Source organism: Colobus angolensis, unplaced genomic scaffold (assembly GCF_000951035.1).
Source record: "Colobus angolensis palliatus isolate OR3802 unplaced genomic scaffold, Cang.pa_1.0 Scaffold163, whole genome shotgun sequence".
NCBI classification, from domain to species: domain Eukaryota; kingdom Metazoa; phylum Chordata; class Mammalia; order Primates; family Cercopithecidae; genus Colobus; species Colobus angolensis.
In genome coordinates this window covers 2,912,198-2,934,183 of record NW_012114744.1, presented here as the reverse complement: position 1 = coordinate 2,934,183, position 21,986 = coordinate 2,912,198, and the positions used below count along the sequence as shown (strand labels likewise).

At 34.1% G+C, this 21,986-nt stretch overlaps 1 protein-coding gene across 1 annotated transcript in view; it reads right to left on the bottom strand.

The window, feature by feature from the left end:
• CFTR (cystic fibrosis transmembrane conductance regulator (ATP-binding cassette sub-family C, member 7)) overlaps window positions 1-21,986 on the bottom strand; it is a 185,041-nt gene that overhangs the window by 95,588 nt on the left and 67,467 nt on the right. The window contains exon 11 of the mRNA XM_011937379.1: window positions 17,252-17,443. Within this exon, the coding sequence (XP_011792769.1) occupies window positions 17,252-17,443 (192 nt within the window). The remainder of the gene's footprint in view (window positions 1-17,251; window positions 17,444-21,986) is intronic.

Here is a 21,986-nt window from a genome sequence, read left to right as displayed (position 1 = left end):
AAAAAAGGGTTTGACTGAGAGAAAGAAGAGTTATATTAGAAGGGTTTAACATATATCTTAAAGTTTTAACAGAAATTCAGATATCTTCATTAGTGGAACTTAAATATTTGCCTATTTGGTTGTGTTAAATGTAGCTTAAAAGAGAGATTTTCAGAATTACTTGAAAAAGATCTAAACTGATAGGAAACTGAAGATGTTTCAAGCATTAGACAAGATTTTACCCTTAGAAATGCTCTCCTCAATAACATTTAATCAATGTGATTTTCATTTACAAATATAGTACATCTAACCAGAATTTACCACAGCTGCTATCCAAAATACCAATTACAACTGACCCTTGAACAACACCCTTGGACAACACGAGGGTTGGGGTGCTGACTCCCCATGCAGTCAAACATCCACATATAATTTGTAACTACCAAAAACTAAACTAGCAATAGTCTACTGTTGACCAGAAACCTTACCGATAACATAAGCAGTCAGTTAACACATATTTGGTATGTTATATGCATTATATACTATATCATTACAATAAGGCAAGCTAGAGAAAAGAAAATGTTATTAAGAAAACCATGGGGAAAAAGAAATGTATGTAGTATTCATTAAGTGGAGGTGAATCATCATAAAGGTCTTCATCCTCATAGTTTTCATGTTGAGTCAGCTAAGGAGGAAGAGCAAGGGGAGGAGTTGGCCTTGCTGCCTTAGGGGTAGCAGAAATGGAAAAAAAAATCTATGTGTAAGTGGACTTGCATAGTTCAAACCCATGTTGTTCAAAGGTCAACTGCACAATAATTTGGCTATATACACATATACATTTGAATATACATACATATATGGACATGTATATACACATATATGAAAGTGTATATATGTATATGTGCATGCATGTGTACTATATAGCCATACATATGTACATAGGAATGTAGTCATAGAGCTTGATTTCCATCATTCACTATTATGGTGCTAAGATAGACTGGATATCCTGCATAAGTAAAAGGGGATGGTCATTTTCTTCTGAACTGGGTTACCACTTCTTATCAAAAAAGTAAAACATACGTGGAAGATATGAAAATCATAAGAATTTATTTGCCCCACTTTCCAAAGATTTATCATCTTCAATCCTGTTACATAATAACAAGTTATGTATTATGTTATGCAACATGTTCAACTACATGGGGAATCAGCACCCCTAACCCCCACATTGTCCCAGGGTCAACTGTAATTGGTTTTTTGGATAGCGACTGTGGTAAATTCTGGTTAGATTTGTTCTATGCTTTGGGAGACAGAGCAGGCTTAATTATTGCAGGCAATATGTTCCAAGCAGTGAGTGAAGTATTGTAGGTAGCAGAGACAATTAAGGTATAGCCTCTGATTTCAAGAGCTTACAAATCTAGTGAGGGTATAGAGGACAACTTAATGAAAGAGCAGGCTTCTGAGCGGCACTTTTGTTTCATGCATAGGAGATCTATTGTATCTTCCTCTGCCCAGTCTTACTGATCCTAGCCCTCCCTTGTCTTTATGGTCAGCTTGAGACACTATGATGCCTCACCAGAGGAAACTCTCTAATCCTAAGTAATAAAAAAGATACAGAATAAAGTTATTGTTATTTTAAATGTAGATACTGATGTGAAATTAAACAAGTAGATGATAGAATAAATACAGTTGTGCCTTGGCATCTGTGGGGAATTGGTTCCAGGGCTCTCTGTAGATATCAAAATCCATGAATGCTCAAGACCCTTATATAAATGGGGTAGTATTTGCATATAACATATGCACATCTTCCTGTATACTTTAAATCATCTCTAGATTACTTACAATACCTAATACAACATAAATGCTATATAAATAGTTGTTATACTATATTGTTTAGGGAATAATGACAAGCAAAAAATATATATATGTTCAATTCTGATGCTTTTTCTAAATATTCTCTATCTGTAGTTGATTGAATCCATGTATTCAAAACTCACAGATACAAAGGGCCAACTCTTCCATAAAGAAACACATGCATAGATCAGAACCTAGAAAAAAGATGTCAAAATGACAATAGGGGAAGGAGACACTACTCAGAAAATTATCTTGGGACAAATGGCTTTTCATACGGAAAACAATAAAATTAGATTCCTAACTTACACAATATACAAAAATTAATTCTAATGATTGCAACTTTCAAACTTTTGGCAATAGAGAATAATATTTATTCTATTATATTATTCTATATTGTTATAAAATAACAATAATATTTATTTATATTTCATAATAAATATAATAAATTTTGTTTATTATAATATTTAGACATATATAACCATATTATTATATAATATATAACCATATTGTTATAAAATATAAATAATAGTTATTCTATTATATTATTCTATATATTATCTATATAATTATTTTTATATATAATAATAAAACAATTTATTATTTCTGTTAGAAAAGATGCTAAAGAAAAGACACAAAAATACAAACCATAAAGAAAAATATGGATAAAAGTGACTACATAAAAATTTTAAAACTCTCTACAACAAAAGATCCCACTCTAGAGGATGGTAATGCAATGTACAGAACTGTGTTAGTCCAGGACTTGCAAGTTGCTAATGGCAAAATGGTATTAAATGTGCAAGGATTTATTAGGGTAAATAATGGTATAAAAGGAAATAAGGAAGGAGGCAGAGGAGGTTATGAAACATCAAAGTAAATTCAATCCCTTAGTAAAGGAAAGAAGGGTAGAAGGCTGGATAGAAGATGTTAGAACACTGAGCAGTCTAAGGAAGGTTTGGCAAAGTCATTTGTGAGCCAAAAATCAGCCATTAAAGAAGTCTCATATCTCCCAAATACACATCTGCTTTAGTATCCCAGCTTTACTCATTCATTCATGTGCAAGGAGAAATCTTGAGACAAACTCAGTGAAGGACTTTAATACACAGCATCTGGGGCTCTCATTCAATCACATTCCCTCTAGCAAGGCCTCTGTAAGGCACATCTCATGGCCGCCACAATAACTTACCAAAAAGATAATTGGCAAAGGATATGAAATCAGAATGATTAACAAACATGAAAATATATAGCATCATATAAGTAATTGGAGAATTGCAAATTAGAACTAGAGATAGAACAATAGAGATTCTGATTTACAAATCAGAATGGCAAGAATTAATATGTCTGTTAATAACAAGAACCTTCAAAGATTTGAAGAAATGGGAACTTTCATAAGTGGCCGGTGGTACTGTAAATTGTATGGCTATATCAAAGTGCAAATTGGCAGTATCTAGTGAAATTTAAAATGTGTGTATGTATCCTGTGACCACACAATTCACCTATAGATAATATGTCAGAAAAGTCTCTTGTGTATGTGCAAAAGAGAAAAATTCAAAGATTTTCATTGCAGTATTGAGTAAAACCCTGGAATAATCTAAATGTCCATCAGTAACAGAAGGAATAAATAAAATGTGACACATTATGGGTACAAAACAACAATGAAAAAAGAATGAAATAGAATCCTACATACCAGCAGCATAGCTAGATCCCAAAAAGATAACGGTAGCCAAGAAGGCGAATTAAAGAAGGATGTGCACAAATTATACCATTTATATAAATTTTAAAGCCATACACAAAAAAGCTACTAAATATTGTTCATAGATAAGTATACATATATATGGGTGTAAATTTATGTAAATGGATTGGAAAAGTACATGTCAAAGTCATAATAGCGATTGTCTAAAGCTGGAGGTTTTCTGAAAGAACGATGGTAAGAATAGGCTAAAAAGTTCTACTTAGAATTTGTCTTGGCCCCTATCAATGGAGTTAAGAAAATAGGAGTGTTGTCATATGAAAGTTTTCTGTCTACAATAGACACCAGAAATACAGATTACCTTTAAAAGTGTGAAAATAAAAGATTCCCACATCTGAAAAGATTAGATGTTCTGAGGCAATGTATTTGGCCTCCTTTTCTGGACTGAAACATTTATATAAAGAGAAATGTGTACATTTGGATAACGTTAATAATAAGTGCCTCAGAGATCATAATATGAAACTGCTGAAACTGGAATAAAATAAAATAGTGGGGGTAGGAGGAGGAGAATTGTAATTAAGTTTGTTATTTTAAAACAAAATACATTAATAATACCAATATCCTGCTATTAATGCCTGTATCTGTTCTGTTTACCTAATTTATTGTTCATTTGTAACCACGTTATTAGTGTTTGACTTTCTCTAATTGATTTAACATAAAACACTTCATTTTATACACACTGTTAAACATTTATCTTTGCTCATTACTAAGGGTGCTGAAATCTGGTAACATATTTATCTTAAGGGTGTTGGTTTTCTAGCCTTCACAGTAGATTTTCCCTTCTGTGAAAGTATAATCTAAAAAAAATTAATTCCACTTGGTGCTATCATAATTTTTTTAAAAAGCAGTATGAGAGCCTGTGCTACTTAGAGAAACCTTACACACAGGGACAAATTATATTTCTCTTTGTTCACACTACAACTTCCTTTGAGGTACCTTGGAGTTATCCACAAAAATTGTTGTGGGAAATCATTCATTGGAATTAAGATTCTGGGAATGAATTGACCTGTTACATAAAAATTACTGAGATTTAAAAACAAAGCCTTAGTCTTAAACCAAATACAGAGTTTTAATATTGTGTTCAATTAATTTTCTTGTTGAAAGGGCCCTGAAAACCTTTTCTTTCAAACCATCCTCCACCGCCATTTCAATTTTTAATAATTTTCTCAGCATGGTTTAATCTACAGATAAAAAGTCAAATTATTTGGATCATTAGTTCTTATTAACATGTGGTCCTTGGACAAATTTCAGAATCACCTTGGGAGTTTATATTAAAAAAAACAAAATGCTTCACCTACTCTTACTCAGGAGAGTTTGAACAGGGTAATCTATCTGCATTTTAACCTGTGATTACTATGTGCACTAATGTTTGAGCTACTTATCTAGATACTTCTTTGGCTCATTTCCTTTACAACAAACTGGTCAGAAAGACAAATGTGAGCTTCCAAGGATTCTGTGCATACAACACATTGGGTCTGTTTGAGATAGTAAAGCACTTGAGCATACTTAGATAAAGAGTACTAGAGAAGGTCAAAGTGATGTTATAACAAGTGTGCAATGAAGATTAACTTAATTATTAAGGAGTGCATAACATATCCAATATGATATATGCACTTTTCATATAAATGTTTACAATTTTATTTTTTTAAGTGTTAACATTATTCAACTGGACCAAACAAACCAGAAGTTGTTAAGGAGTAATTGCTAATATAAAGCTTATTAACTCTGATTTGCACATACAACAGGGCAATGATACAGGGACTTGCTACATTGGCAGAAAGAGAGACACAACTTTAAAGAAAGGGCGGAGTGTTACATTTAATGGTCCTGTGTAATTTTGCAATATTTACTGAGTACATTTGAGCTTCCTGTGACTTTGTAGATAAGAAAATACCATAAACCTTTTTCTAGTGGCTGGCTTGTTACTCTTTATAACAACCTTGACAATATAGATGCTTGTGGTAAGGAAGGAGGTTAAGAAGCTTGGTTGGGTAAAGGAAACATGAACTTTAGAGGTAATGCCATTCAATAAAGCATGTCATTAACACTAAATCATTGGGTGGTTAGTGTCATTGTTATTAACATTTAATAATTATTAAGCACTTGTGTTGTGCTTTATGCACAAGGAAAATGGACAAGGGGGGAATAAGTGTGGTAGGAACAGAGGGAACAGGTAGAACAGAGGAAGGGAAGAGTAGAGTGTGTGAGAGAATATAAGAGAGCCAAGAGAGTATTAGAGAGAGACAATTAATTAAACATTTTTGTATACAGCTACTATACATGTGAATGTGTAGCTGAGAATGTTACATGGCCCTGTATGATATATATCAACAGAATTCAACTTCCACAGCAGAATATAGATACTAAATAATTTAGAAATTAAAATTGGGAGTCTGTTTTCTTAGGAAAGAACATTTGTTGACCTAAGTCAAACATGATTACAAATAGCTATATATAGAAATACTGGCTACAGATTAATCACCACTAGAAAGCATGAGAATTAAGAATCTTCAACAACTTGAAAAATAAAAAGGGGCCAGGCGCGGTGACTTACACCTGTAATTCCAGCACTTTGGGAGGCCGAGCCGGGCAGATCACCTGAGGTCAGGAGTTCAAGACCAGCTTGGCCAACATGGCAAACTCCGTTTCTACTAAAAATACGAAAATTAGCCGGACCTGGTGGCAGGTGCCTGTAGTCCCAGCTATTCAGGAGGCTGAGGCAGGAGAATCACTTGAACCCGGGAGGCAGAGGTTGGAGTGAGCCAAGATTATGCCACTGCACTCCAGCCTGGGCAACAGAGCAAGACTCCATCTCAAAAAATAAAATAATAATAATAATAAAAGGTTTTTCCTTCACTGATAGGAACCGACCAAATGTATAGCAGAAAACTCAAATTCCAATGCAATTTTTACTAGACCCAACAAAAGATACAAAAAGCACTAACATAATGGATGTTAATAGATTTTGTCACTAATATCACACTTAATATTCAGTTTTATATATATGTATGAACTTGTAAGTATATATAACTCTGTTTAATACTTTATCTCTTTAATACTTATTTCTATATGTGTGTAGATCTGTATTTGCTTTTGAAACTAATAATTCAAGCATTTTTAAAAGAATGGCTATAGAGTGCAGTGATTTAAGGTGTTTGGGGTAAGGGAAATAATATTAGAAAAGATACCTGAAACAAACAAACAGTTTTATTTTTCTTATTCTGGCTCTACCTTAGACTCATATAGCTATGGATTTCTGGACTCTAGATTTGAGAATCCTCAAATGGCCCTTAAAAAGTCTGGTTTCTGAAAGCTTTTTAGATGACTTTGATTCAACTGGTCTAAGAATTGGCATTTAGCAGCTGCTAATTCCTTAACTACCTCCTCTAAGTCTGCCCACTTAGAAATGCCCAAAATGTTGCCTAAAATGCTAGAATAAATCCAATCCCTGAAAAAAAAACTCTTTTCTCAGTACTTCATTGCTATATTATTGTGCTATCTTGAAATTTGTTCCTGCTCTGGATTTCCTAATATATTTTCCAGCTCCCTAGTAAATAAGTCTTCTGCTTTGTAATTCAGATCTTAGCAGCTGGCCTTCATACTTACCTACCCATTACTTCTGCAGTTCCTACCAAATCCTTATTCTGTCAAGAGCTGGCTTTTTAACACAAGCTTCTCATCTTCCCCTTTGCTGACTGTCCACCACCTGGACTTCCATAGTTTAAATATGATATTATGAGGCATGAAGATATTCTTTCCCAAGAGGAGAGGAAAAAGAAGAAGATAATTTGGGAGATCTGGAAAAAAATTTCCTGACTTATTTAAATTTCAAGTGTGTTAGAATAGGTGGTTTTCCCCAAATATACACTTACTTAGGATAATGGTAGCTTGAAAGCATTATTTACACAAAAATAAATATCCTGCAAATATTTTCCAAAATTATGTCATAGAATTCTCAATATCATTAGTTCACTAATTTTTGTTATCATAATCTCCTTTACAAACAGAAAATTTACAGTCTTGATAGTTTAATAATACTGCGACCCCATAATTAAATTAACTAGTATGAAGTTCTAACTTAAAGTCATTGTGCTCAAAGAACAAGTTATTAGTGTCTGAGACAGAATTTCTTTTCTAATATGAACACTAATAGGGCATAGCAAAAAGATAAGTAGTTAGATTTGGATTGTATTGCTGGTGCCACCAATTATGAGACTTGTGGTCTTAAACAAGTCCCTTAAACATTCCCCCTTTTTGCTTTAAAATGTGAATAACAATATTTCATAAACTTTTAACCACAACATTTTCATTATCCCCTTCCAGTTTGCATATTGACAATAGATGAACATTCCTAAAATATTATTTGGGCTATAGCACTTCCCCATAAAGAAAAGCAGCTGCGGAAGACACAATTCCTTTCCTTCCAGGCACTTCCTGTGCTACGAAGGCTAGAACATTAAACACTACCTTCCCCAAACTCTTCTGTAGCTGGAGTGCTGTAAAATAATTGGATTTCACTGGTTACGTGACACATGAAAGTTAGTGGAGGAACTTCTGTCTTTCTGGCTCTTTTTTTGTTTTTGGGTTTTTATTTAGTTATTTATTTTTTGGAAGTAGGGAGATGGACACCTTCACCTTCATCAGGTGGCTCTATAGTAATAACGTGGTGAGTACTGTACTGGAAACATAAACAAAGAGAAATGGCAGCATGAATGAAGCAGTAGCTTATGACACCAGGAGAGGAGAGAATGAAGAGGTCCATGAACGCACTTTCCCGGCACTCTATACATCACCCTAATTTTTTATTGTAAATGCTGAAACATCATATTATTGACTTTTAACCTATTTGTAATCTGTCTTCTCAAAGTAGAAGGTAAGCTACACCAGCGTACAAACTGTCTTGCTTATCACTGCGTCCTCTATTTGTAGAATGATGCTTGCCACACAGCAATAGCTTAATTATTTTTGAATGAATGACTAAATATGAATTCGCTCAATTTCCCATTACATCCTACCTCATATTTGCATCCACACACATTACTTGTATTCATCCTACTTCAGGAAAGGGTCCCCACATGAAAAGGATCCAAACATGTTCCATGGTTTCTGTCTCCTTGTTCTATAAGTCACCCCTTTTCTCTTCTGTACTGAAATTTCAAATGCTCCCTCTCCTCAGGCTCCCTCATACTGTTAGTCATGCCCAATGTTGTTTTAATTTACTTTTCTTTCATTATATATCCGATTGAACACATTTGTATATGTTGAATGCTTTGAATATTTTTAATACATTTTCTTCTTATATGTTTTGATTATTGGGTTCTCATCTATTTATTATTTATTTACATAAGTTTTTGTAAGATTAAGGACCTTGATCCAATGGCTACTTAGGAATCTTACTCAGCCTCTCCAAACTTTTCCAGACTCCAACCTTACTGTAATACCTACAGCTTCCCCACAAGGCAAAGCACTCTCTTGCATCCAGGCTCATTTCATTCTACATCCCAGCCACACAGAACTGATTATAGTTCCCCAATGCAATGAACGTTCTCTCTTGGCATCAGGCCTTGTACATTTTGTTCTCTTTCTGGAATGTTCTCCCTGTTGTTCACTCAGATGACTTCTGTTTATCCATCTTCTCTCAGCTTAAATATCACTTCCTCTAAGGAAACCTTTCCTGACCTTCTAAGACCAGATTAAATGCTACTTCTCTAGACTTACATAAGAATCCTACATTAACCAATATCATGTAACTTACCAAACTGTACTGGTTTTCATCCTCTCTACTAGAATGAAAGCTTCTTGAGGACAGGATTGTGTCTCTGTCATCAAATATGTTCCTAGAGTTTGACCCAGTCCCTAGTTCAAAGTTTGCACTCATAAAATATTTAGCAGTAAATACTACTAAATGAATGTGTGTATATATATATATATATGTATACACATATATATGTATATATCTTCACCCCCAAAATATCTGTAAATCATAAACTCATTACAAATACGAACTCCTGTTATACTTGCAGGCAACATCCCTGGTGCCAAACACAGTGTGTCCATACTAGGAACTCAACAGATACTTACTGAAATCTATTTCTTTAATTTATAAAATCTAATTCAAGGATAACTAAACCTGGTAAATAAAAAGTAGGTATTAATGTCTTGGTTCTGACATATAATAATGGGAATACAATCTACCATTTCAAGAGCTGTTTTGTCTAGAGAATACTCGTACTCAATTTTTAGAAATACCAACATTCCCTTCCTGAAAGGTCTTCATGAACATTTTTTCTGCGGCTATAGAGTCAGAAGCCTAGTGATATGATCATCTGCAGATGTAAAGAATCAGCCAGAGATTTCTGAGGTTCCTTCTATGTCTAAGGTACCATTAAAAAATAAGTGTAAGATTTCTCTTGACCTCCTTAAATTAGACATCTGTTCAATATAGAAAATGCTAAGAGTGTAGAGTCAAGAATCTCAATTCTTCAAGAGGGTTGAAACATCGGGCATATATATATATATCATGATACAGTATGGCTTTTACCTTTGGAAAACAATGATGTTTTACTTTGTGTTTTAATATGAAAATATGGCTTCAGTGTCTTAATTTTATTATCTATTCATAGGATAGTTTGCTCCTAGACAGCTATAATTATATTTATATACTACTGTTCCATTGACCGACCCAAATCTTACTAGGAGGGACAGACTTAGGGCTATTTTGGTTTTAGAGACATAAGAACTCTCATTTGTTAAGCTAATAATTAGTTCCAGAATTGTGATTAACTTCTAAAACCCAGCTCACACTTTTGGAATTCAGCACGTTTTCACTTTGACTGCAAACTCCGAGTGAAGCTGTCACTAGACAAATGGAAAGTGAGGATTTAATGACCAGTTCATGAAAGGTGGTTAGCACAGTGCTTATGGGTCTGTTCTGTTCACAGATGTTAGCTAGCATTTATTTTCAAGTTCCAGGGCTCAAATGAAATGAAATAGCAGTTTAGTTCACAAAATGCTATAGCATTCCTGTTTGGTTCTGGTTCAATCTTTTTTTTTTTTTTTTTAAAGTTATTGCTTCATATTACAGTAAATAAGTGTCAGTGCTTTGAAGCTTAATTACCTATCAGGAGAAAATTACAGGTAGTTCAAGGTACAGTCATTTAGTGATGTTTATTCTTGTTTAAGGGACACAGTTTAATTTGTTTCAAATATATGTTTTATTTTATTTTTGAGACAGAGTCTCACTCTGTCACCCAGGTTAGAGTACAGTGGCGCGATCTCAGCTCACAGCAACCTCCGTCTTCTGGGTTCAAGCTATTCTCATGCCTCAGCCTCCCAAGTAGCTGGGACTACAGACGTGCACCATCATGCCTGGCTAGTGTGTGTGTGTGTGTTTTAGTAGGCTGGTCTTGAACTCCTGGCCTCCTGTGATCCACCCACCTCGGCCTCCCAAAGTGCTGTTATTACAGACATGAGCCACCACACCTGGCCTCAAATTCCTGTTTTAGATGTCCATTATGTCTTGGCTACTGAATGCAAATGTTAATTCCTATGATACTTTTTTATTTTCGGTTCTCCCAACTGAATGAGCATAAATTCTCCTACGGTGGTGGATTGACCATTCAAAGGTTAAGTTTCAAGTTCTTGCAGGTTAGTTTTTACCAGACCTGGAAAGCAGGAGGTCAAATTCAAATTTAATCAGTCATGTGATATCTGCATGATAGAATTTATTTTCCAGAACAGTCATTAACTCATTTATTTGCTTACTTCCCTCCCAAGCTTTTTCATACTTCTTGCCAATTTCCCTCCCAAGTATTTTTTTCTTTCAGTAAATTCTTATCAGCTTCCCTCCCAATTTTTTTTCTTCTAGTGACTTAAGTATAAAACTGCCAAGCAGAGTTTAGAAACTACATCCAGATTTTACCTTCTTCAACTTACACAGTAAATACATTTTTATTACAATGTATATGTAATGGCTGTCATGACAGACACTTACTTAATGAAGACCATTACGTGGTTCCAAAAGTATTAACTAGGGCTTAGTTATGTTGATTTCTCCTTTTAAACTAGCAAAGTCTCCAGTGCTGTTTACAAAAGCTACAAATATTTAGGAGATTCTAAAGGTGGTTTGGACACAGGGGAAGAAAAATGGTAGGATAAGTTAATGGGCACAGAGATACATAATAGTATTTTAAAATAAGTGTCACTTTGCCTAGAAATTCATTCTTCTATAACCTATATTTAAAGTAGAATATGTAAAACAGAACTTGGAGCTGTTTATAAAAGAGGAGGACCGAAGGTGAAGAATCCGAACCTGACTCGTCACTCGTGGCTGTACATTACAAGTTTTCTATCAACACAGAACTATCTCCATGCCCTTCCCCGTGATAACGTCTTTAAGCTATCTCACTGAGTGAATAATTTCCAAAAACAAACTGAAATCAGAAAACTATGTGAAATATGTTGTGCATGCTTTCTCCTATCCAGACAACTTTACACTTACCTGCCTGCTCCTATGACATCAAGGATCATTACATACGCAAGTACTTTGCAGACATTAGAGTTGAACAAAAACACAAAAATGAGGAAGATAATATTCTGTTCTCATCTCCAGTTCCAAGTCTAGATGTAATATATTAAGAAACAGATCAACTTTGGCAGTCAAAATGAAAACATACTGAATCATGAATGTTTGCATTTGGTGAACGGAGCTCCATGGAGAACATATTGAGGGATTCTTGTGCTGGCACCAGCACATAGAAATACATAAAGGATTCTGTAGGTATTTCAAGTTCTTATGATCAAAACTCCTCCACACTTAAAAAAAAAAAAAAGGGCACCTGCATTTGGCACACAGGCATTATAGTGTATTGAATTCTTATTGGCCTTTTCAAAGATGAGAACACTTATTTAACAACAATACCAAAGACACAAAAATGGAAACTCTTAAGTCACAGAAAATAGGGGACACTTTTGATTTTCACTATCAAGATAACTGAGCACTTTCAGTTACTTTTATCTGTTACTCCCAGCAATCACATGCTGCCATGTAATCATCTGCTCAATGTCTTGAGACTGTGAGACAGAACATTTGCTGAGCAAAATTTTTGCAACTGACATGCCTACTTCAAAACACTTTTGAAACAGTCATCCAACAAGAGTTTAATACTCTCTCAATGTGCTACATGGAGTATACCAAAATAAAGATTTTGGAGTTGATATTTTCAAGGAATTGACCATGTAGTTGCATAGAAAAGAACATATATGAAACATTCAGTATAGAGAAGAAAAGCATATACTAAGTTACTCATTGTATTCGTTACATTTGCTTAAAATTCATTACATCCATTACATTTTTAAAAAATACAAGAAATGTAGGAAATGCCTGGGTGATTTTTTCTATCATAAGATGACTAAGGAAGCCTAAATCAGTTACAAAAGTCAGCAGAACAAAAAAGGGAACAGGGACTCAGAGATACTTTGAAATAAAAAGCTGAATGTTTTATTTGACACTTAGGCAAAGAAGAAGCATAAATTGTTTAGTTTTTTAAATGCAGCCTATTGTCAACAATTATTTACTAAACCTCACCTAGTGGCATCCTCCGCTAGTACTTTGTTAGTAAAAGCTGTGATCCCTCTGTCTTGATCAGATGTCTCAATTCTAAGTAATTCACCTCTGCATTTTTCCTTCCTAACCCCATAGCATTTCTACCTGTCTTCCCTCCCAATTTTTGTTATGCATGGAGTCCTTAATCTTAAACCAATTTCTCTCCTCTTCTAATTTCTTGAAGAAAAAAAATCACTCTTTCCTAAAGGATCATTTTTCCTGATGCCTTTTCTGATGGATGCAAATAGTACATAAACATGACATTTCTTATCTTCCCAGAATTCCTCTATATAACTCTTGTCTCTTCCTGTCCATCATGACCATATCTGGATTCCTGAAATAGCTTCCTATTAGTCTTTCTCCTTCTAGTCAGAATAGCAAATAGTACCGCCAATAATAATAATAACTTTTATTTTATATTATATATGCCAGAATAATCCACAAAACTCTACAAAATAGGCAGTATTATCCCCATATTGCAGAGGATAAAACTCAAGACATAGCAAGGTTAAGTAACTTTCTTCAGTAACCCAGGTCTGTCAGCTTTCAAAATCTATATTCTTTCTGCTATTCACAAAGCTTCTGATCATGTCCACCTTAATTCTGCTCCTCACTGTCACAGTCAGTGATATATCCACACTTCAAAGCTGATTACATCATCTCCTGATGAAAGCTCTCCATAATCAAATTCTTGAGACTGCTATACAAGGTCTCTATGACATGGCCTTTTGGCTTATTTACACTCTGGTTCTATCTGGTTCTATCCTGATGATACCCTGCAGCAACCAAGTAGTTTCATGTCCTATGTTTCTGTTCATACAATTTCTTCTGTCCAAAATATATTTTTTGTCTTTGACTCAGTCTTCAAGGTGTCTGCTTTTAGAGATCCCTGAACTGTCTAGCCAGGCTAAAAACTATCAACTAGGCTTCTGTAGTGCCCTAAGGGTAGCTCTAGCTCAGCACTTCATATTGAAATGGTCTCTTTCCCCCAACCAGCCTACAAGTTCTTTGACAGAAAAGATAATAAAGTTGTCGTTTCATACCCACCATGCTCACTACACAGTGAATAGCGTCTGGCATAAGGTACTCACACAAGTCATGTTTATGTGTCTGAAAGGGACATAAAGTGGAATCACCTCCCAACCCCATTGCCATTTCTTGAGCATGGAGCCAGTGTGGCCACAGTTCAGACCTTCAGGATCCTATGCTGTTTTCTTCCACATGATATACCAACTTCTGTAAATTGTATCACACAGAACAACTATGATATTTATAAGTGACCATCCTTATAATTATCTTTTATAACCACTTTGTGGTTATAAAATTCATATTGATGCTTTTTCATAATTCATATTGATGCTTTTTCATAATTCATATCATGAAAATTCATATTGATACTTTTTCATAATTCTTTGGCTTCATGACTTTCCTTCCTTAATTACACCAACCTCCATCTTTTCTGCACAGTAGTCACTAACAAGAACTGGCTCTCAGGGGTATTTCTCCCATGTCATGTTTTCTAACAGTATTCTTCACCTCAAAGGGAGGCATAAGTAGAAGAAATACTATTTCTAACAGTTTTCTTCACCTCAAAGGGAGATAATACAAGCTAGTCTCTACTGAATGGCTACTTTGTACAAGATGTTGTGTTAGGTACATTAAATGTACATCTCAGTTAATCTTCTCAACAAGCCAGTGACCATTTACTCATTAATCTCCCACTTCTTCACATCAATCTAATCTTCACTCTACTTTATTGGCAGCTCATAATCAAAATATTCCTTCAAGGCCCTAAGTTTCATTCTTGTCACCCTTAGAATTGCATGGTGAATCATTCTATCAGAGGACATTAGCCTTGTGCCTCTTTGTGTAAGGAGGTTACTCTTCACATCATGCAGACCCAGACAGAGTCCATGCTACCTCCTTTTACTCCTGTAAAAATGCCTCTGTCATTTCCTATTACATCACCAGTTTGATTTGTTATTGATATGTTTGTCTTTTCCACTAGTCCACGAACCCCTGAAGTATATGACTCATGTTCTACACATATTTTCATCTCCAACTCCTAGTACACTGTATAAAATATAGCAAGCCTTAATAAATATTTGCTGAATGATGATTCCTTAACCTCTTCTTTAGAAGCTTATTTAGGCACAAAAACCCCTATTATATTATTTCATTTATGTGAAGTGTCCAGAAGAGACAAATTTATAGAGACAGAAAGTAGATGGTGATTGCTTAAAGCTGGAATGGGAGAGACTTGGCTACAAAGGAATGGTAATTGAATGGTAATGGGCACAGGATTTCTTTTCAAGGGGCCAAAAATACGGTGATGATCATACAACCCTGTCAATATGCTAAAAAAAACACTGAATTGTACACTTCAAAAATAATTTTAAGGATGCCCATGCAATCAGAAAAAAAAAGATGTTCTTCCTCTTCTCCTTTTTTCATTATTTTTAACAACCTTATTGATATATTATTCACATACCACACAATCCTTCATTATTAACACAGGGGACTCTGCTATAAACTCTTCAGAAAATAGACTATGGCTTATTCAACTTGGTATTCCCAGGACCTAGCACAGTGTTCAGAAATTAGTAAATGCTCATTTTGAGAATGAGAGACCCACAGTACTAAATTTATTACTAGTAATATATTTAAGCTATATTTTGGCTAAATATACTTTTAAAGGTTGACTTGAGGAAATCAAACCACCATTTATAAATTGATTTCTATGGGAAAACACATACTTAACACAAAAAAAATCTGCAAGGCACCTTCCAAAACTTTTCCACTCATAAGTAAATAAAGCCCATGATTTATCTTGCAAGGTACTACCACTCCTACAACCTAGTCCCCTCCTAGACAAATATCTGTGTCCTCTAGAAACACTCAGATTTTTTTGTAAAAAATCCAGATTTTTCCAACCTCCAGGTTATGAAATACTATTCCTGGAAGAAGGCCTTTTGAGGAATGAAGTATATCCTCTCTGAAGTAAGTCTAAAACTTTTGCAGGATAGCTTTTCTTTTCATTATGCTGTCAAAGTGTATAAAAAATAAGAATGGGGCTCTAAAAAAAACTGTTGAATGACTGAGTATATACATGAAGAGCCATTCATATAAGCATGCAACCCTTTTTATAAGAATTGCCATTTCTATCTAATCCACAGTTAGCCCTTTTCCATTTTTTTGGTTACTGTATTTTTAACTACATTTTATTTTCTCTGCATTTTTTTTCATAAAAGATTATATAAAGGAATTGCAAATGCCTTCTATCAAAGATATTGCTTTTGACTCAGAAATATGATTTGGAGTATACTGCCAATAAACTTCATGGTAACATATTCCCTGCCCTAACATTTACAGCAGTAATTACTGAACCCACCATCACACAATTTACATAGTGAACAGCACAAGATCCATATACTGGTTTCTCTTGGAATACTTCATGTGATTTTCAGATAATTAGCTCATTCTCCAATATTGTTGTGAAATGAGTAATAGCATCATCTTCATTTTGCCTCTGCATCAAAGAACTGCAGTCACTAGAAGTTATATGGTTATTTGTTCAATGCCAGGAATACAATATCATCACAATTTTACCCCTCTAATTCTCTGCTGGCAGATCAATGCTCATTCCATTAGGCAATAGTATTATTAAAATTATTAAAATCATCTTAATAATTTTTGGAGTATATTTTTAAAGACACATATTTTGTGGTATCTTTTAAAAAGATACCACATATCATTTATATGCAAGCCATATAAATAACCATTGAGGACATTTGTCTCACTAATGAATGAAGAAAATTCTCACCATTTCATAAAATGCATTTATTGTGATCAAATGAACCCATTATTTAAAAAATAAATTGCATTTATTTTATGTGTTTGCAAGCTTCTTAAAGCATAGGTCATGTGTTTTATTCATTGATCCATTCATAGTAGCTTACCCATAGAGGAAACATAAGCACACATAGACTGATTGAATATGGAGCCAAGTATATAATTTGGGTAGTGTGAAGGGTTCATATGCATAATAAAAAATTTTTCACATAGTTTCTTACCTCTTCTAGTTGGCATGCTTTGATGACACTTCTGTATCTACATTCATCATAGGAAACACCAAAGATGATATTTTCTTTAATGGTGCCAGGCATAATCCAGGAAAACTGAGAACAGAATGAAATTCTTCCACTGTGCTTAATTTTACCCTCTGAAGGCTCCAGTTCTCCCATAATCATCATTAGAAGTGAAGTCTGGAAATACAACCCATCATTATTAGGTCATTATCAAATCACCCTCAGGATTCACTTGCCCCTAATTATCATCCAAAGCAGAAGTGTATATTCTTATTTTTAAAGATTCTATTAACTAATTTGATTGAAAATATTTAAAATACTTCCTGTTCCATGTACTCTACTAAGCACAAAAGATACAAGAGAAAGTAAAAGAGACAATTACAATACAGTGTGACAATTATTTTGATAGAGGTTCACAGAGAAGGGGCACTTGATTCAGATAGTTGGAATAGGTTTGGAAGAAGAATGGCAAAGGTTAGTAACAGCTAACAGTTGCTGAGTGCTCACCCTGTGTTGAGTGCTGTTCTATGTGCTTTAACCATATGAATTTATTTAATCCTCACAGAAATCCTACAAAGTAGATTCATTATCTTCATCTTATTAGGTAGAGATTAGGTAATAGAGGTGTATTCAGGTAATATTGTTCCCATGAGCTTTTCTTGGAGCATACAGTTATCTAAGAGATGATAGTACAACAGGACTATCAGTGAACAAAGATTTATATAACTGTGTATAACTGTGAACAAAAATTAAAACTAATGACAGAATTAGAGTTGAAGAACAAAGCTTAAATATGTTATATGCCCGACAATAAGAAAAGTTAGAAGTAAAAACCAAATAAACAAAGGAAATGGGGTGTAAGTGTGGAGTGTAAAGGAAATTTGCTGATTACTTTATCAAGAAAAGTTGAAAGTCAAAAGGTATCATTTAAAGCTAATAAATAAAGTAATACAAGCATAAGCAGATTTAACAATACAACGATAAATCTGCAAAAAGATAATACTACTGACTAAAATTGAGTAGAAGGAAAGGAGGCAGCAGAGGAAGAAAAAGCACTGATTTATTTATTTATTTATTTATTTATTTATTTATTTATTTATTGAGACGGAGTCTCTGTCGCCCAGGCTGGAGTGCAGCCTCCGCCTCCTGGGTTCACGCCATTCTCCTGCCTCAGCCTCCTGAGTAGCTGGGACTACAGGCGCCCGCTACCTCGCCCGGCTAATTTTCTGTATTTTTAGTAGAGATGGGGTTTCACCATGTGAGCCAGGATGATCTCGATCTCCTAGTCTCGATCTCCTAACCTTGAAAAAGCACTGATTTTATCAGAGCTCATATTAGTGAACTAGAGTCACATAGAATGAAAAATTTAACATAAAGTTATTAGCATAAGTATTGCCACTGGAACATAAATATAGACTTTTTTAAAAACCATAATACACACATATACACACACATTCACAGATACACATAGCCTACAGACAATACAGTGACTTCATAACAAAAGAATGAAAAACATAAAACAAAACATAGTAAGACAACTCAGATGAAACAAATTTACAAAATTAGTAAATAAAAATCAAAAGGAGGTGATAGTTGCACAACTATGTGAGTATATTTTATGCCACAGAGCTGTGCCCTTAAAAATGGTTAAAATGAAAATTTTATGTTATGTACATTTCACCACAATTATTTTTTTAAAAAAACTTTTTTTAAACAAATTCCAAAGTATATTAGCTAATCTATTCAAAAATATTTGTGGAAGACATACTTGAAATAAAAGTATATAAGTCAGTTTTATTTTTCAATTGGCTTAACCCATCTATTAAGAGGAAAAGACTTCAGATGAAATTAAAGACAAACCTAACCTTATGCTAACTAAAAGAGACACACTTAAAGCAAAGAATGCATAAAGGTTGAAAATAGAACTTAAAACTGTAAATACAAACAAAGAAACAAAACAAAAGGACTATAATTTTCACGTTAGACATATGTAGGCCCAAATACATTCAATGAAAAAGAAAAGGATCTTTATAATGCTAGAGTGTAAGTATAAGCATCTACACATTACATTTAAAAAGCAATATTCTTGAAGTAAAAATTACAGAACCTATAAGGAATAACAGGGAGAAACGTATGTAGTAGAAGCCTTTAATTCAACTTTATCTGTTAATGACAAAGCAAGTAGAAAAAAGATAAGTGAAGATGTAGAAGACTTAAATATCATCAATAATGAAGTACATTTAATATCTGAGTTGAACTCTAATCTATTAATAGAAACTACACAAATACATTCTTTTATGTGGTCAGAGAACAAGTATAATTATTGACTATTTACTGGATACACAAAAATGGTAAAAATTCCAAGAAGTAGAAATAATTTGAACAACATTCTTGGAAAACAAAGAAAATTTGTTTTCTTTCTGGAAAATGTTAAACTTTCCCTTAGGATATCTTAGGTCAAAGAGGAAACAAATATAAAACAAAGCTACAGATTTTCTAGAAAACAATGTAATAGAAACACTATATATCAGAATCCATAATATATAGCTAAAGTATTACCCAGAGGAAAATGCACAACTTTTTAAAAAAGCATCAAACATCTAACTCAAAAACTAGAAAAACAACAAAAAAGCAGAAGAAAAATAGAATAATTAATAAAGATAAAATTATAAATTAATGAGTTACAATACAACAGAACAGTTAAACTAATAAGTAAATCTAAAAGCTAATTCATGGAAAGCTTGTTTGGTTTTAGTAGAAACCTAACCAGGAAGAAAAGTATCATCAAAGGAGTTGCAAAAATACAATATAAAAATTGAAATAAATAAAACAGGGAGAAAACTCATAAGGGACCGTTTGGGAAAAAAAATAATTCAAAACAGGTAACTCCAGTGCTATTTAAACTGTTACAGAATCAGGGGAAAAGAAGACAAGCTTCCGGATTTTTTTTATTGGGTAACGATATTAATGGCTGGGCGCGGTGGCTCACGCCTGTAATCCCAGCACTTTGTCCCAGCCGAGACGGGCGGATCACGAGGTCAAGAGATCAAGACCATCTTGGCCAACATGGTAAAACCCCGTCTCTACTAAAAATACAAAAATTAGCCGATGTGGTTGCGCGTGCCTGTAGTCCCAGTTACTTGGGAAGCTGAGGCAGGAGAGTTGCTTGAGCCCGGGAGGCAGAGGTTGCAGTGAGCCGAGATCGCACCATTGCGCTCCAGCCTGGCGACAGAGTAAGACTCCGTCTCAATAATAATAATAATAATAATAATATTAATAACAAAAGCTTATGAAGATTGCTTGGAAATATAGATTTAATCTTATTTATGAATATAAATACAAAAAAATAAATAATATACCTTTGACCCTTCATCAACATGAAGGTTGGGGTGCCAAACCACAGTGTAGTCAAAAATCCACATATAATTTTTGACTCTACAAAAACTTAACTACTTCTGGCCTATTGCTGACTGGAAACCTTACCGATAACATAAACAGCCAATTAACACATATTTCATAGTTTGTATTTTGGAAAAAGTGCAAGGTCTTCACACCTGCTGGCATAGCTGCACTGATGGTTTCACATTTTATTTTCTTTTGTTACAATACTCTTTATACTGGGTTCATTTATCTCGAAATTGCGGGCAACTGTAGCTGCAGACCTCAATATATGGTAAATACCAAGTAATTCAACTTTTTTTCTTGTACTGTTACAACTTTTCCGTGCTTCCTGGGAGCACTCACAGCACCACTAATGGCACTTTGTATGGATTGCTTGATGTTATTCGAGGTTTATGGCATTGCACTAAACATGATGAAAAATATGTGAGAATCACTAGCGATCACTTTTTACTGCAATACGCAATTTACTGGAAAGAGAACTGCTCACATGCAGATGATTAGCATCACGTGGTGTTTTAAATGCCTACTACCTACAACGCTTGAGCTTACTGTAATGGCAACAGGAAGTGGCTACCAAATTATTACAGTAGTACCATATGTACTACAGTTAGTTTCATGCAGTTATGATTTAATACTATCTTTTTATGTTTGTTTACATTTTTCTTGACTGTGAATGGTGCCAGGTAGGGTAAGTGTTAGTGTGTGTTAAGTTTTGATAAATTTTAACTTTTATAGTAGATTGTGTATATTTTATAGTAGTAAATGATAAAATAGGCTAGTGTCTACATATATTTTATGCATTCATGGCATATCTTACTTTTTCTTAATTTTCTCAATATTTGTAGGCTACACAGTTTGTGAATTTTTTCAAATTGTCAAAAATCTCCCAAAATTTTTCCAATGTATTAGTTGAAAAAAAATTCACAAATAAGTGTACCCATGCAGTTCAAGCCTGTATTGTTTAAGGGTCAATTGTATTAGCGAGTAGACACCAAGAGTATATCAAAAGATTAAGGCATCAAGGGTGGTCTGTATTTGGTCTTTTCTTTCCTCTTATTCTTTCAATTTCATTCTGGTCAAGTCTGACCTTCTCTACTATTGCTTTCATTAAGTCACGAGTTATCTCCATATTTCAAAAGACAGTGGTTAATTATCACAGTTTCATCTTACTTGATGAATGAGCATTTGACCTTGTTGATAACACCCTTCTCCTTGACATCAGTTTGGTTCCAGGATGCCACACTCATTCACTAGCTTTATCTTCTCAGACTTTTATTTTATTGGATTTTCTTCACCCACCTCCCTAACCTCAAATACT